Source organism: Cyanistes caeruleus, chromosome 20, assembly GCF_971803275.1.
Source record: "Cyanistes caeruleus chromosome 20, bCyaCae1.hap1.1, whole genome shotgun sequence".
Lineage (NCBI taxonomy): Eukaryota > Metazoa > Chordata > Aves > Passeriformes > Paridae > Cyanistes > Cyanistes caeruleus.
In genome coordinates, this window is record NC_141720.1 from 7,001,385 (window position 1) to 7,017,431 (window position 16,047).

General features: G+C 51.1%; 2 protein-coding genes across 8 annotated transcripts in view; one reads left to right on the forward strand and one right to left on the reverse strand.

Annotated features, from left to right (window-relative positions):
* The first annotated feature begins 6,216 nt into the window (after positions 1-6,216).
* On the forward strand, positions 6,217-6,744 carry BRD3OS (BRD3 opposite strand). Its single transcript, XM_086858746.1, has one exon. It carries the CDS (start codon positions 6,353-6,355, stop codon positions 6,620-6,622), a length of 270 nt encoding a protein of 89 aa, XP_086714872.1. The 5' UTR covers positions 6,217-6,352; the 3' UTR covers positions 6,623-6,744.
* A 6,907-nt stretch (positions 6,745-13,651) lies between these two features.
* BRD3 (bromodomain containing 3) overlaps positions 13,652-16,047 on the reverse strand; it is a 41,545-nt gene continuing 39,149 nt past the window's right edge. For all 7 annotated transcript variants that reach the window (XM_086858735.1, XM_086858741.1, XM_086858738.1 and 4 more), the window contains one exon: positions 13,652-15,555. In XM_086858735.1, the coding sequence (XP_086714861.1) occupies positions 15,440-15,555 (116 nt within the window). In that variant the 3' untranslated portion in view covers positions 13,652-15,439. The remainder of the gene's footprint in view (positions 15,556-16,047) is intronic.

Here is a 16,047-nt window from a genome sequence, read left to right on the forward strand (position 1 = left end):
GGGTGCGAGTTTTCTCCCCGCCCCGGGCAGCGGAGCAGCCCCCGGCCCGCCCCCGGCCCGCCCCGCTGCCCCTTTGTCTGCGGGAGCGGGGGCGGGGGGCGCTTTGCCACGCTCTGCCTCGGAGCCCGCTTCTTTTTCCCCAGTATTTTTTCCTTTTTCCCCAACATTTTTTTTTTTCTTTTCCTTTTCCCCCGATATTTTTTTTTCCTCTTTCCATCTCCCCCTTTTTTTTTTTTATTTTTATTATTATTTTTTTTCCTTCCTCCCCCCCGCCTCCCTCCCTCCCTCCCTTGTCATATCCCTCGCTCCCTCCCTCCTCTGCCGCTCCTCTCCCCGTTCCGGGAAAGCCGCCCAGAGCCCCGCTGATGTTTCTCTGTCCCGGCCGGCAGAGCGGGTGCCCTGGGCAGGGTCCCCGCGGTGTCCCCAGCCCCGGGGACAGCGGCAGGAGCGGTGCCGGGGCTCCCCCGACAGACCCCGCTTTGTCTGAGCGCTCGCTCCCACTCGGCATCCCGTGTTTGGGCTGCAAACACTGCAGCCGAGATGTTTAACCCAAACAAGCCATCGTGTTCCTTGACTTTCAAACGGGAGGACAACTCCTATAATTAATTACCAGTGTATTTATTAAAAACCTCGACTCTCAGGCATTAACTCCTTGGCAGCAAACTCTTGAAAAAATCTCTAATTTTCACCGGTGGCTTCCTTCCAAATCAGCGCGGCTCAGAGCAGCCTCTTTTTAAATCTGTTCCGAGTTTTCTTCCGAGATCCTCTCCCCAGAGTTTGCCCATTAATTTCCAGCCCGGCTTTCCAGATAGCCAAAAGCGGAAGCCGGGACTGGGACGAAGGGAAGCTATTAACCTGGATGTCAAACAAATGCAACACTAATCTCTTCCAAATGGAACCAAGCGGAGATAAAGGAGAAAGAGCAACTCTATAGCCATGATCCTTCATTTTCAATCTAGCCGGGAGGATCTCTGCGAAGAAAACAATTGTTTAATATTCCAAGGATAGTTTGTGGGGGGTTTAGAAGAAGAAATGCTTTCATCCCGAGGTGCTGGGTGTCCTCAGCTCCCGGCTGTGCCCCCGGGCCAGGGCAGGGTACGAACAGTGCGATCCAAGAGGGAGCAGCATCCACACGCTCCGGTCTCACCATCGGGGCAGCTCCGCCCTGCCCTGGGAGGATTCACATCTCAGCCCACACTCCCCACACCCTGAGGAACTGCTTTCTCAGAACGATTTTCTTGATCTTTTAGTTCTTCTCGAAGCCCTCCGACAGCACCCATGGGCAGGAATCACAGGGCTACTGAAGGCAGTGGAGTCGTGCCAGGGATAATTTTGGTTGACTCAGTACCAGCCTGCCCTGTGAGGTCAGGTCTGTAGGTAGATGACAACAGAGGAGTTTATTACATGTGCATAATTAAACCTGCGAGCCACAGCCGAGCTTTTTTACTGAGTAATAAAAAGCGTTCTTGGCCCCTGGACACTTGGGAGCGATCCCTGCAGCTGCACAGCCCGGCTCTGCGTGGGAGGTGCTGGAGGGATGCGCTCCTCCGAGGAGCCGAGGGGATGATGGCAGAGCTGCTCCTGAGAGCAGGGGAAATAAAAACAACCAAAACCTGTGCAGCCAGCCCCGGCGAGAGCCTGAATCCAGCACACGCTGGCGAGCTGTGAGTTCCAGGTTGTACAAACTGTCCTGCAAGAGGATGGGGAGTGTGGAGAGGACGCAGATGCTGTTTTCAAGGTGGACCTAAAGCTAAAAGGGAGCTTGGATAAATGAAAGAGCTTGGATTTTGTGCTGGAGCTGGTGCTCCCCTCTCCTGCCTCTTGGCACTGATGGGAATGCCAGGCAGGGAATGCCAGGCACCCAGGGAATGCCAGGGAATGCCAGGGAATGCCAGGGAATGCCAGGGAATGCCAGGCACAGGCTGACACCACCCTCTGCTGGGGACCCGGCGTGCAGCTTCTCTCGGCTCGCAGACTTCGCTCCGTGCGCTTTTGTTTCATTTCCTCGCCGGGGATGAGCCCGAGAGGGGGCTGGATGCCCTGGGAAGATGCTGCCAGAGGGAACATGGAGCTTTCTCACCCCCAGATGTGTCAGAGTGTGCAGACAGGGAGCCCCGCAGGCAGCACCCATAGCTCGGGTCCCTGCCTGGAGGGAATGAGAGGGGACCGGGCGGTGAAGGGGTGACAGGTTTGGAACGTCCCAGAGCTGGCTGGGGACATCCGAGAGGAAGGGTGGAAGGAAGGGAGGGAGGGAGGGAGGGAGGGAGGGAGGGAGGGAGGGAGGGAGGGAGGAAGGAAGGAAGGAAGGAAGGAAGGAAGGAAGGAAGGAAGGAAGGAAGGAAGGAAGGAAGGAAGGAAGGAAGGAAGGAAGGAAGGAAGGAAGGAAGGAAGGAAGGAAGGAAGGAAGGAAGGAAGGAAGGAAGGAAGGAAGGAAGGAAGGAAGGAAGGAAGGAAGGAAGGAAGGAAGGAAGGAAGGAAGGAAGGAAGGAAGGAAGGAAGGAAGGAAGGAAGGAAGGAAGGAAGGAAGGAAGGAAGGAAGGAAGGAAGGAAGGAAGGAAGGAAGGAAGGAAGGAAGGAAGGAAGGAAGGAAGGAAGGAAGGAAGGAAGGAAGGAAGGAAGGAAGGAAGGAAGGAAGGAAGGAAGGAAGGAAGGAAGGAAGGAAGGAAGGAAGGAAGGAAGGAAGGAAATTAAATGCACTAACATGTATGAAGACACCATACCTTTCAATCAGCCCTAAAATACCTGGGACGTGGCTGCATTTCCAATAAAGGTGCATTTTCTGCAATGTTTGGTGTCACTCCAGGGTTCTTTGCTTGCAGAGAAGCAGCCACAGTGCAGTCCCTCTGAAAATATCCCTTAAACACCAGAAGCACACGGCCAGAAAACCCTCTTTTCCCAGGCAGGCAGTGTCTGTGGATTGCCATTGCCACCTTCTGGATTAGTCCAAGTGTGCAGCAGCGGGTCCCAGGGCCGTGCTGCCTGCCAGGGGACGTGTCTCCAGCTGGAGCCAGGGTCCCCAGAGCAGGACCATGGCAGCTGTCACACAGCCTACGTGCCGTTTGCATCACGCCCTGAGATTTTGTGATCTCCTTTCACCGACTATTTTAGGAAAGCCGTGCAAGCCCAGCTTGGCAAACCCACTGCTCGATTATCAGCCAGGGGGAAATCACAGGGCCACAAAGCGTTCAGCTGCTGGGTACAGACAATAATCTCTGTCTGCCTCATCACACACCTGATCTACCTGCCCAGACAAGGTGCACCCTGCCACAGTCTCTGCAATTATCTTCTGCTAACGGGCCTGCCAGCACAGCCCGTGTCCCGCAGGAGACACCTCCTGGAGCCTGTCACCGTGGAAAGGAGCAGGAAAATTAACCTGGCACAGCTCCATGCAAGGCAGAAGGGATGAACTGGATTCGCCTCTGGCACTGAAGCACCGGGAGCACTCAGCCACGGGTGCTCTTTGTTTGTGCAGCTCCTCTGGTAAAGGATGCTGACCCCGGGCAGCAAGAGGTGGAGCTGGCACTTCCCCGGGCATCTCCCTGTGGAAGAGTCTCATTTTGGGATGCCCCAGCTGTACTGAATGCCAGCAAGCACCTATTAACAGCTCCCAGTGCCACCAGTGCGCTGCTGGGACACCCTCACTAATTAATCATCCTCCACCGGGCTCCTCAACAGGTTTCCCATAAAAATCAGAGAGACCCGGAGTGTTCACAGCCCCAGGAGCTCAGCAAGGGGGAAAGCAGCCAGCCCAGCCCCTCACTGTGGCCATGGCACAGCACAGGAATGGCCTGAGGCAGCTCGGGGACAGCAAAGCAGAGATTGATTTCCTCGGAGCAAGGTGGGGAGGAACAAACCATTGACCGAGTAGCAGCCGGATTTCACCTCATCCCTCCCACTGCTGCTGCCTCCATGGTTTATTTGGGAAGGGTCCTGGCTCAAGGGACTCACAGGAATGGGTGGAGTGGAGGGGTCAGAGCAGTTGGAGCTTGGCAGGTTCCAATCCTTCTCTCAGCAGGGCACCCACCCCCCTTACCAGCTTCTGTTTGGTGATAACAGAGCCAGGAGTTTTACAGACCAGACCAAAAGAGCCTTAAAAACTTAAATTTTGTCCACTAAAGGATTTTGCACTTTGTTCTGCGGCTTCCACGAGTGGGTCAGGGCTAGCAGGAATAGCAGGAAGCAGATTAAGCAGCAGAGTCAGGATATTTCTGATAATAAACCTTTTAATAGTGTAGTAGCGTGGTCTTTTTTTTTCTTTTTTCTTTTTTTTTTTTTTTTTTTCTTTTTTTCTTTTCTTCTTCCAGCTTCTTTGTGTTTGGCCTAAATCTCCTGGGAAGCGGGAATTGCAGCATGCCTTCCCTGTGACAGAAGCAAACCACAGCCTCTTGTTTGTGTCGGTGAAGAAGGGGGGCAGCGCCTGGAGTAGCTCTGCTCGGATAAACGCATCGGGTCCTTCGCAGGAGATTAGATGGCGCTGCCTTCACAGGAGATAAGAAGATTGAGAGCTTAAATTTAGCATCATCAGGAAAAGAATAAACCCTGCGGCTCTCTTCAAAACATATTTCGAAGAAGAAAGGAGAGTGGGCTGGAAATCCCAGCCTGCGGCAGCCGGGAGAGCCCCTCTCCCAAAGGACAGACCTGGGAGGACCCCCCAGTGCAGCCCCAGTGCAGCCCCAGTGCAGCCCCAGTGCAGCCCCAGTGCAGCCCCAGTGCTCCCAGTGCAGCCCCAGTGCTCCCAGTGCTCCCAGTGCTCCCAGTATGGGCTCAGCACACGCTGGACTGAGCGTCCCTTTAAAACACCGCGCATCCAGTGCTGGGTGACAGCACCCTCGCACCCGCTGGGCTTCACTGCCATCCCCGGACCCACACATCCACCTCGGGGTACCCCCACTGCCATCCCCGGACCCACACATCCACCTCGGGGTACCCCCACTGCCATCCCCGGACCCACACATCCACCTCGGGGTGTCCCCCTGCCATCCCCGGACCCACACATCCACCTCGGGGTGTCCCCCCTGCCATCCCCGGACCCACACATCCACCTCGGGGTGTCCCCCCTGCCATCCCCGGACCCACACATCCACCTCGGGGTGTCCCCCTGCCATCCCCGGACCCACACATCCACCTCGGGGTGTCCCCCTGCCATCCCCGGACCCACACATCCACCTCGGGGTACCCCCACTGCCATCCCCGGACCCACACATCCACCTCGGGGTACCCCCACTGCCATCCCCGGACCCACACATCCACCTCGGGGTACCCCCCCTGCCATCCCCGGACCCACACATCCACCTCGGGGTACCCCCCCTGCCATCCCCGGACCCACACATCCACCTCGGGGTGTCCCCTCCGAACCCCCACACCCCACTGGGGGTGTCCCCCAGCCATCCCCACGCACCCCCCCGATGTCTCCCATGCCCCGGGCCCGTCGCTGCCGCCCTCCCCGGTGCCCCCGCCCCGGCCGTGGCTCCTCCCGGCCGCATCACGGCGGGCGGAGCCGCCGCCGAGCCCAGCGGAGCCGGGCCGGGCCGGGCCGGGCTCGCAGCACGGTGGGGCTGGGGCAGCGAGCGGGGGGTCAGGGGAAGCTCGGGGGGAGGCGTGGGAAGGGCGGTGCGGGATCCCCGCTCGGGGAGGACAGGCCCGGGGGCCGCGGGGGCCGCGGAGGGTGCGCGGTGCCGCTGGAAGGGTCGGGGGGCGGGCGGGATGGGGGGACACGGAAAGGGGGACGGGCAGGGCGGGGATCCCCGCTGCCAGCCCGTGGGGTGACCCTGCCGTGCCCCGCGGGTGCCGCCGGGAGGGGCCGGGCCCCCCTCCCCGCTCGGGTACCACCGGCAGGGCCGGGCAGCATCTTCTCCATCCCTGCATCCCTGGGCGCGTGACGTGCCGGCCTCCCGGCCGAGCCCATGCTCGGGCCTGGGCACCCTGAACTCCGGCCTCTGACCTCCCCACGCCTTCTGGCTCCCTTCTCCAGGGAACTGGGCTCCTCCAGACCCGCTCAGCCTGTCCTGCCTGGCCGCAGATCCGCCGCTCGCAGCCCTGGAGATGCTTCATGCGCTGTCAACAAACGGCACGTGTGGGCCCTTGCCAGCCTGGAACGCGCAGCAGTAGCACCGCTGGATAAGCTCTCAGAAGTCCTGCCGTGGTTTTTAAGCAAGGCCAAGCTGCCTGCTGTGATTTTAGGGCCCTGCTCCCTGTCCTGAGTGGTGCCAGCAGCTCGTGGATCCCAAGAGCTGTCCCCTGGGATGTTCTCCCTTGAGCTCCGAGCAGCAGCCGTCGACCTGGCCAGGCCCAGCGGGGTTTATTTCGGAATTGCCGGGAAGGAGCTCCTGTTGGTGGAGCTCTCCTCGGGCAGATGAGTGACACGGTGATGAACGGGAGGGTGCCCCTGCCCGAGAAAGCCTTGTCCGAGGGCTACGCCCGCCTGAGGTACAGGGACACCTCTCTGCTCATCTGGCAGCAGCAGCAGCAGAAACTGGAGTCGGCTCCCCCCAACACCTACCTGAGCCGCAGCAGGAGCATGTGGTACTCGCAGTACGGCAACGAAGCCATCCTGGTGCGGGACAAAAACAAGCTGGATGTCTCCAGGGACACGGGGCAGTCCAAGTTTTGTGCTATTATGTAATTCCCCACAGGAATTCACGCGTGGAGAGGAAGCAGAGCTGGGGGAGGTGGGTGTGCACCACCCTCTCCCAGCCCTTCACAGGAAGCAGCGTTCCCAGGAGGGGCTGGGAAAGGCTGAAGTTTGATTGTTTCTGTTTGATTTTGCTGCTTATGGACTCCCATTCTGCATGGCACTGAGTGTGTACAACAAACCTCTTGCTGGGGAGCTCTCAAGCCTGTTGCTGCCCAGCATCCTGGCAGGGGCTGTGCTGGACCATGTGTTGCTTGTAAGTGGCTCGTGTGCCCTGAGAAACACCCACTGACACTTGGGCACTGGCCCCAGCCACCCTTCCTGGCCAGTCCTGGTGCATTTCCAGAGCTCTGGGAATGCTGGTGGGACAGAGGCAAGTACAGATCTCTTCCCATCAAGGCTGTGGTTTTAAGAAGTTTATCTCCAAAACCATCTGGCCGTTCTTGTTCTGTTTGCCCTGTCTTCCTTTGATTGCTGCTCTGATGTCGTCTCTTCCAGCTAGGGAATGGAGAGGTTTATTGTGGGAACAGGGAGAGAATGTGTTGAGAATTTAATCTGAGCCTTCAAAACACCTGGTAGGGAAGGTGTGCTGGAGTTTCACACAAAGCAAAGGGCCTTCTCTGACCCCACAGTGCGGGATCATGGAAATAACAGGAGTTGTGGAGCCAGGGGAGCTGACTCCTTTCAGGCAGATCCCTGGCCCAGCTTCAGGAACAGATCCTCCAGTGAAGCACCTGAAAGGGAGGGACAGGCCCAGGAAAGCAACAGCAAGAAACCCCTGTAAATACAGACATATCCTAAAGGGCACAAGGAAACTCCTACACAGCACAGACCCGCTCCTGAGACGGGGTACAGAAGGAGAGAGGCCACTGGAGTTTGCTTTGCCTTCAAGTTTTAATGCATGCAGTAGCTTGGAAGGGTTTGACTTCTAGTTCAGGTTGGATTGTAGGTTTGGTGCATGTATTTTAGAAGTTGTGTCTGGGATTGTTTTGATTGACTGGAGGGTTTTAGGAGGGAAAAACATGGCCTTGCTTGGGCATAGAGGCTGCTGCTTTCAGGTTTAAGTTTCTGCTGAATCCTGACTTGCTCAAGGCAAAATCACAGTGAGAAACTCAGCCCAGCAAGCACCTGAATCTTTGTTAAAAACAAAACTATCACTTCCAGGGGTGCAAATGATGTGCCCAGGGTTCAGCATCGAAGTTCTTCTTCAGGGTTCTGCCCTTTCTGTCCTGCCTAGGCCATGTGTCCAACCCAGCAGTGCCTGGGCACAGGCTTAGCTCCAGGCAAATCAGTATTTGATGTCAGCTTCAGGATGGATTATTTACCTGCCTATTATTAGGCACAGTCATTACTTCTGTTCTATTTATCTAAAAGCTCCCTTGCATTTTTTTCAAGCACTTTACTTAATTTTTTTTTTTAAAATACATTGAAAAATCTCTTCCTCCTCTCCCGTGTGGGTGAAATGCTACAACGAACACACAGACACTCAACCTTGCTGAACTCATTGTAGTGAGCAGAACACACCTATTCTAGAGTGAAATCATAGAGGTTTGGTGTACTCAGCCCTGCTCCATAGCACTGCAAACAATAGGCAGCTCGTTGTTTTTTAAAAGCACTATTTCTGCATGTGTTGGTGTTTGATACCTTGTGTGTGTGCGCTCATAGATTTAAACCTGCTGGACCTCGCTGCTTTGCACTGCTCTGCACACAAATAACCCTCTTGGTTTTGTCAGGACCAGCTCTGGAGGAGAAACAATTCAGTGAATAAATGTTTTTCAGCCGGGTGAAAGCGCTCAATGAGATTCACAAACCCAGCGAGGCTCGGGAAGGTGCCGGGGGAGCATTGCCAGGGATGTGTGACCCACCTGGGCCTCCAGGTCTTGGCTGAGTGAACAGGAGATTATTTGTTCAAACAGGCAGGAGGCTGTGCCCAGAGCTCCCCTGGGAACTGCAGGTGGATACACCTGGAGAAGCAGGAGAGGTGGGTTCCAGGCCAGCCCTGGGGAGCACGTGAACTCTGGGAGTTTAAGGAACAGCACATCCCCAAACCAGCTGTTCGTTTTCTTTTCTTATAGAAAAAAGAAATCCAACACTTATTTTCTTTTGAATTTCAGTAAGGAAGATGCTTATTTTGGGTATAATCAGTCTCTTTTTGTTAACGTGGCTGGTAAACCAAAATTCAGTTATTTTGCAGAGTGTTAATTGGACTATACGAGACTAAACCCGTAAGAATGTGCATAAATTCTTTCAGGATGGAGGCTGGATGTGACAGTGCAGGAAGAAGAGGATGAGTTGTCCTTCCATCTCTGTGAATGTGACTGTAGTTTTCCATTTCTGTATGTCACTGGTCACAGCAGGGTTGTGGAGTGGCTGCTGTGGCTGTGAGCCAGCTGTGTGATGCACTTGTTTAAACACTGTTGTAGCCTCTTTGATAAAGTGCATTAAAATGATTTGAATGCAGCTCTGTGAGTGGCTCTTCTTCCCCTGCATGTCCTCTGGCACAGGTGACAGCTTCTGGCATTCCCCACTTGGGAGGGAGGAATTCCCTCAGTTACTGGTGGGGCTCCCAAGCCACACCTCTGCACTGGGAGCTGCAGGGGAGGCTCCTCCAGCTCCCCAAGGCCAGCAGCACTCTCAGGGTAAGGAAAGCCTCAAGATGTCACACTGAATCCGGGAATTAAACTGGAAAAGACCTCGGAGATTCTCACATCCAGCCTGTGACCAATCCCCACTTTGTCACCAGAGCACCGAGTGCCACGTCCAGGCCTTCCTTGGACACCTCCAGGGAGGGGAACTCCAAACCTCCCTGGGCAGCCCCTGCCAATGCCCGACAACCCTTTCCACAAAGGAATTGCTCCTCATGTCCAACCTGAACCACCCCTGATGCAGCTTGAGGCTGTTCCCTCCTGTCCTGGCAGACACCAAACCCCACCTCACACCTGAGTCCCCTCAGCAGCTCAGCTCCTCACGGGACAGACTTTCCAGAGCCTTCCCCAGCTCTGCTCCCTTCTCTGGCCTCATTCCAGCCCCTCTCACACACCTGGCCCCAGGATTCAAGGCATGACCAGTGAGATTTGAACCTCAATCATGTCCTGTATGTCCTCAACCTCCTCCCAGCCTGCAGAAAAAGCTCTTTTTGCTGTCCCTAGAAATAACTCACCTGTCAACGCTAAAGAAACATCCTCACTTGCCTCACAGGAGATTGTTTAGGTTGAACAGCCCTGTGGGAGTGTCACTGGTACAGGAGCAGAGTGGAAGAGGTTTGCTGAAGCCTTGGAGATGCTGGCTTGGAAAGGCAGTGAGCAGGAACAGGGTTAGGGAAAGATTAACCCTGGCTGCAGTAACCCCACCTGACACAAACCAAACAGCAAAACCAACCCAAACCCTCCCCCATTACCAAAATAGATCCTGGCCCCCACACAGCAATGCCAGGACTCTGCTGGCACAGGGACCAGCTGCTCTAGGCCCCCCCTTTCCAAGCTGGGCCCTCCAGGTCACCCTGAGCTCCCAGAGCCAGCCCTGGCTGCTGGAGCAGGTGACAAAGTTCCTCTGCTTGTCCTGGTGGCTTCAGCAGCAAACCTGGGTGAAATCTCATCTCCCTTCAGCCCAACTTACCTCAACCAGGAGCAATTCCCACTGAATTTAAGCCCCTGCAGACTGTTGGATACTGAGAAGAGTTCAAGCCCTTCCTTGGCTGCTCTGGGACATGGGAGCAGCTGAATTTCCCTCACCCCAAAAAAGAGGATTTAAAGCAGTTTTATGCCAGGGGCTGCCCCTACTCTGAAGGCAGTCGGCCCTTTGGGTGTGCTGTTCCCAAAACAACTTCCAAATTATTCCAGGACTCGTGGCACTAGGATTCAATATCCTGATGTTGGGCTCCTGGCACTGCTCAGTCCAGGTTTGAGTGCCACACCTGGAAAAGATGAGGGGAGGGGAAAACATGGGATCAAACCGCACACACCAAACAATTTTTCTTTTTATTATGAAAACAAAATGAATGCCCCAGCACCAGGGTCTGTGATTACCAGTAACATCAAAGATTACTTTCTAACTCTTTTTTTTTTTTTTTTTTTTTTAATTCTATTTTGTTTGAGGCCAGCAATTTGCAATAAACAAGCTAAACTACTTACATTGACTCATTTCTTTTCAATAACTGACATTTACGGGAATATACTAGAAATGGCACTAAAAAGTTTTAAGAAAAAGAGTTACGGTAAATTTGCATGCACATCATACAGAAAAGTAACAATTTCTTTTTTTTTCTTTTTAAATATTAAAAAAAAAAACCAAAATAACAAAACAAAAAATACAGCAACAGATCTTTCTGGATTGGTTATGCCAGTATCAGGGCAGTGTTCTAAGTGTCCTGTGTCAAATCCTAGCTGGTGGTTTAATTTATTTTTTTAAAAATGACATTTTAAAAAGATATGCAAATACCATTTTCTTTACAAAATGCAGCTCAAGCAAGATAATGCTGCTGTGTAAGGAATCCTAAATTTCTCTTTACTGATGCAGAGCCTGCCCACAGTTAGCCCTAGTGGTAACTGCTCATGGTTTAGAAGAGACTGAGAATTTAAAATCCAGTACTAAAAAGATTGTGGTTTGTCTTTGTCATGCCCCAATCCCTTCCCCTCAGCTCCAACCCTAGCTTTAAAAAAATAAAATCATTCCTTTCAAAACAAGGAAAAAAAGCCAAAATTAAAAACTGGTCTACAAGTCCCCAAAGCAGAGAAAGAACTGGGTTAGGTAACTGCAGTCTGTTTCCACCACCTAGAGAACAGGGAAGAGAGCTCAGGGGGAACTCAGCTGTGCATTTCCACACACAGAAATGACATTTTGTGTGTGCTTTGGGGTCACCACCCTCCCAGCAGTGACACAGCCATGAACGATCACTCCTACACTTACAGACCCTGGGGGCAGGCAAGCTTCAAACCACGTCAGTACAAAAATTGAAATGATTTTGTTGTGTAGACGACACAGTTGGTGTGCAGAGAGCCGAGAGATTCCTTCGGTCGCTGGGATGGGGATCTCCCTCTGGTCCCACTGAGCCACGAGACAGGCTGAGTTTACAATCAGAGAAAAGGTTCACAAAGTTTTTAAAAGGTGCAGTAATGCTGGTTGATTGAGAAAGGTCTGGTCAGATATTTTGTCAAAACAGGAATTCATCCGAAAAAGCAGTTTCAATAAAACTCTGTGTGTATGCATACATATGAAATCATACTGATTTCAGTGAAGTTTCCCCTGGAAAACAAAGTTAAACTTTGTTCATTCAAGAAAAATTCTACCATAAAAATTTTAATTTTTTTTTTTTTCTTTTTTTATTCTTAAGTTTAAAAATGTTCTTTCAAACGTTGTGTGTTTGATTGTTTCCAAGTTATTTTGTGACATCTGGACTGACGTGTCATGCAATAAAACCCAGTTAAATAAATGCTCTGTTGGTTCAGTTCCCAACTCATTTAGGACTGCTGCTACTTACTCTGGACTGGAAACATCTTTTCTTTCCTGGAGAAACTCAGGATGTACAAGAGGCACCCCCATGGACATGGTGGGGATAACAAGCACTATAAATAAGCTGGGAATGGAAAAATATAAGGACAACATTTGGAAGTGAGGAGTCACCAAATTCTTCCCTCAGTCATGCCAAAATGGATTTCTCCTTGCTCCATTTTGTTGGGAACACCTCGCTTTCCATGCAAAGGTTCCCAGTAAGTGGAAGCCCAAGTTGCAGCTGGTGGATCAAAGATGTGCAGAAGGTTCCTCTCATTCTGTGGTGGCCTTGGCAGGTTGTTTTCCTTGAAAATGCCCAGGCTGGGATTCTTCTCCAGCTCAAACAGGGATCCTCCTCCAGTGCTGAGCCAGCCTCAGGCCAGGCCTTTGCCCATCACTTCACACGTGGTTCTCAACCCTCCGGCTCCAAATTTCCCAACTCATTTTGGTGGGACAGCCCCGTGGTGCCTTGAGGGATGTCTGTATGTTCCAGGGGCTGTTCCTGATGTCAGAGGATGGTGGTGGAGCTGAAATTCCCAGTTTTTTTTGTGGCAGTGATGCTGTCACCTCCAGTTTGTCCTCCCCACGGAAGCCACCACCACAGCTCAGGGTCAAGCACACAGGAAAAGGTCCCAGGAAGGGAAAACTGGGAGTTTGTTTATCCAAATGCCATGGCAGTGAATTGGTTGCAATTGTTCCTCAAAATATTCCTTGGTTTTGATGATTCAAGTGACAGGCAACAGGAGAAACTCAGGTGAAATGCAACCCCATTAAAAAGAAATCCAAGCTCTTAATTAGGTAAATATTACATTTCCTCATAGTAAATTCTGGAAATATATTACCAGGGATATGTCTGGGGGAAGGTTTTGTAAGGGAAAAAAATCAGAACTGAACTCCATTGTTAATAGAACAGAAAAATCATGAATTTCAGTAAAAATCAGATTTTTTTTCTTCCAAATGCTGTGGGAAAGAATCTCTGGTCTCCAGCAGATTTTGAGAGGCAGATGCTCAAGTGTCCAGCAGATCACCCTTGTCTGATGGGCAGTGGGTGACTGGCACTGAGCATGGATGCAGCTGGAAGTGCAAACCTTGGAATGCTGAAACAGGCAGTGATTCCCAGAGCCCAGCACAGCATCTCCCAACCCCAGAGCTCCTGAGGCTGAGGGTGCAAAGGAAATCATGCACTGGCCTTCAGGAGCCTCCAGGGCCACTCACCTGCAGGGAAAATAAAATCTGGAGCAATTTGCACCACTGGGAGAGCACAGGAAGGTGAATTTTAGGGCTACCCCAAAAGAGAGAGGCAGTTTTAGGGGCTGGTGCTGGAGATGGAAAGACAGAACTTTTTGTTAAACTCTGTATATTTTTTTTTTCTTTACAATCAAAAGAATTTACAATGAAACTTCTGCCCCTCAGAATACAAATTTGATATAATTATAGAACTGGTGTTTTCCTAAAATTGCATTAGAAAAGGATAAAACCCCCCCATTTTTCTATTAAAAAAAAAAAAAGAGGGGGGGAAAAAAAAGAGACCACTGAGATAATAAAGTGTATTGAAGTGTATGTCTCCAAAATCTGTACAAAACAGGAAAAAAGGGGTCTGGGGTGAAAAGAAGAGGAAAAAAAAGAAATCTAAAAATGAACACACCAAACATGACAGAGCACCAGATACACACCAGACTGGACTGTAGCACCTGTAGGTAGAAAGTCCAAGGTATATAAATAAAGTAGTGAATTTTTATTTGCTTTGTTGTTGGTTGTTTTTGTTTTTTGTTTTTTTTTTCATCTGGTTCAGACCTCATTAAAAGTCTGCCAGTCTGCTGGCCTGCAGAACCCCAGCTTTGCTTTTGTTAGGTTTTATTACATTTTAAATGACCAATGGTGTTTAATAAATAAAGTCATGGTATATACATGAAATTAGGGACACTAAAACCAGGGTGTATTGCAGCAGTGCAGGTCAAAATGTTAGGCTGGACTGAAAAAAATAGCAAGCTTTAAAAAAAATTAGCTTTTTTTTTTTCCTTCTCCCTCCCCTCTTTCTTCTTTTCATTGAGGTAAAAGATTGCAGTGCCTGGAAGTTGAACCCTGCCTGACACAGGAGGAGCATCCCCTTTCTAGGAGCTCACTACCAGAATGATGAGGAGAAGGGAGAAAACCAAAGCAAACTCAAAAGCAAAAAGCCCAAACACACACAAAATCCCTCTCCACTTCCCCTGCCAGCTCAGCCTCAGCTGGAGCTCAAGTGCTGCTTTATTTTAAGCCCAGACTGAAGTGTTTGTCTTGGAGAAAATCCCCAAGATGTGCCCAGTAATGGGCACATGACTTGTCCTGGTCACTGCAGGGATCACTCCAGGCTCCAGCTGACAACTTCCAGCCAAAAAAACCAAAAAAACCTCTCGTCAATTCCATGAAAACTTTCATAGACAGCGCCCATTTCCTGGAAATTATCTATTTAATAGTAAAAATAACATTCCCAAGAAACGTGAGTGTGTCCCTTGCTCCCTTCTTCCCAAAGAATCCCCAGGAAAAGTGAAGCTTTTGAGTGGAAAACCAAGAAACGCAACCACTTGTATTGCTCGTGTGCTTTAAAGTTAAATTCATGCTTCAAGACCTTCCTGAACAGGTGCCTATGCCTCTACCAAGATTAAAAAAAAGCATGTTAGCAATTCATAGTATATGAGAATTTTTTTGCATTTTTTTTTTTTTGTTTTTATGTAAAAAGATGATAGCATCTGACATTTTCATCACACTGTAGACTTGGAGATTAAGAATACTAGTGCTAATAACAAATACACCAAACTAGTTCAAAAGCTAACATCTTTCAGATACAGTACCATTTTACAGAGATTTCTTTAAAAAAAGATGGTTTTTACCTTGTGTGAGCCAGGCAGGCTTATTAAAAGAGAATATTCTGGGGAAAGGGAAGGGCTGGGAGGGAAATGTACTACAAACCTTGCAGAATTTTCTATTTATCTCCTGCTAAGAGCTCAAAGTTCTTCCATTTTCGACCAATTTTCTCCAGATAAATGTAAATTTTAGAGACTTTATGCAAAGGGAACTATTTGTCATAAAGTCTAGTCACACACACACACTCTTTGACCTATTAAAAGAGAGCCCCCTCCCCTCCCCCAAAAAAATGGAAGATACCTTTTTGTAACACTGAGTTAAAAAATAAAATATAAAAAAAAGTCAGAGAAAAGAGAGAGGGGATAAAACCTGACCACCATGGCCCAAGAGCAGAGGGTTGAGGAGGGGAGGGGACACTGCAGAGCAGGGGAGGGAGGAGGGGGTGTCCGTTTGGGGGTTGTGTCCGAGTGTCCGAGCTCATTCCGAGTCGCTGCTGTCCGAGCTGGAGCCGCTGGAGCTGCTGCTCCCGGACTCGGAGGAGCTGCTGCTGCTGAGCCGGGAGGGGCCTCCGGAGGGAGTGGAGCTGGATTTCTCTGTGGGCAACAAGGCAGGGATGTGGTTACTTGCAAGGAACTGAAACACAGAAGGGTTGCCTTTGTCCCCAGTATGACCCACAGGGTAGGGACTGGAAGTTTGGGATGCACAAAGGAGCTCTCCTGTGGGGCACTGTCACCTCTGAGGAGCACAGGAAAGCTCCCCTGTGGAAGCTTTGCTTGTACTGGGGGAACTTTCTGGAGCATCTTGAGCTGTGTGGGGGTTTGGGATTTTTTAACCCCATGTGTTAGAAGCTCTGTGGTGCAGGCTGCACACCAGGTTAACACAGGGAAGATCCTCCTCTCTCTGAAGGAGGAATTTCCTCCCAGACAGCTCCCATTTATCACCCAGGAGTTTCCACGTGGCCAGGGACCAAAGCAGCCCCACACCATAGCTCACTGGGGACTCTCTGAGGGTTTCTGTCACAGAGACAAACCCAAGGCAGAGGCTTTGACCCTGTGATAAAGTCTGTCCACTTCTGGGGTGCTGCT

Bases quoted from the DNA above. Each gene is read 5' to 3' on its own strand.
- BRD3OS (XM_086858746.1), top strand. From the start codon at position 6,353: ATGAGTGACACGGTGATGAACGGGAGGGTGCCCCTGCCCGAGAAAGCC.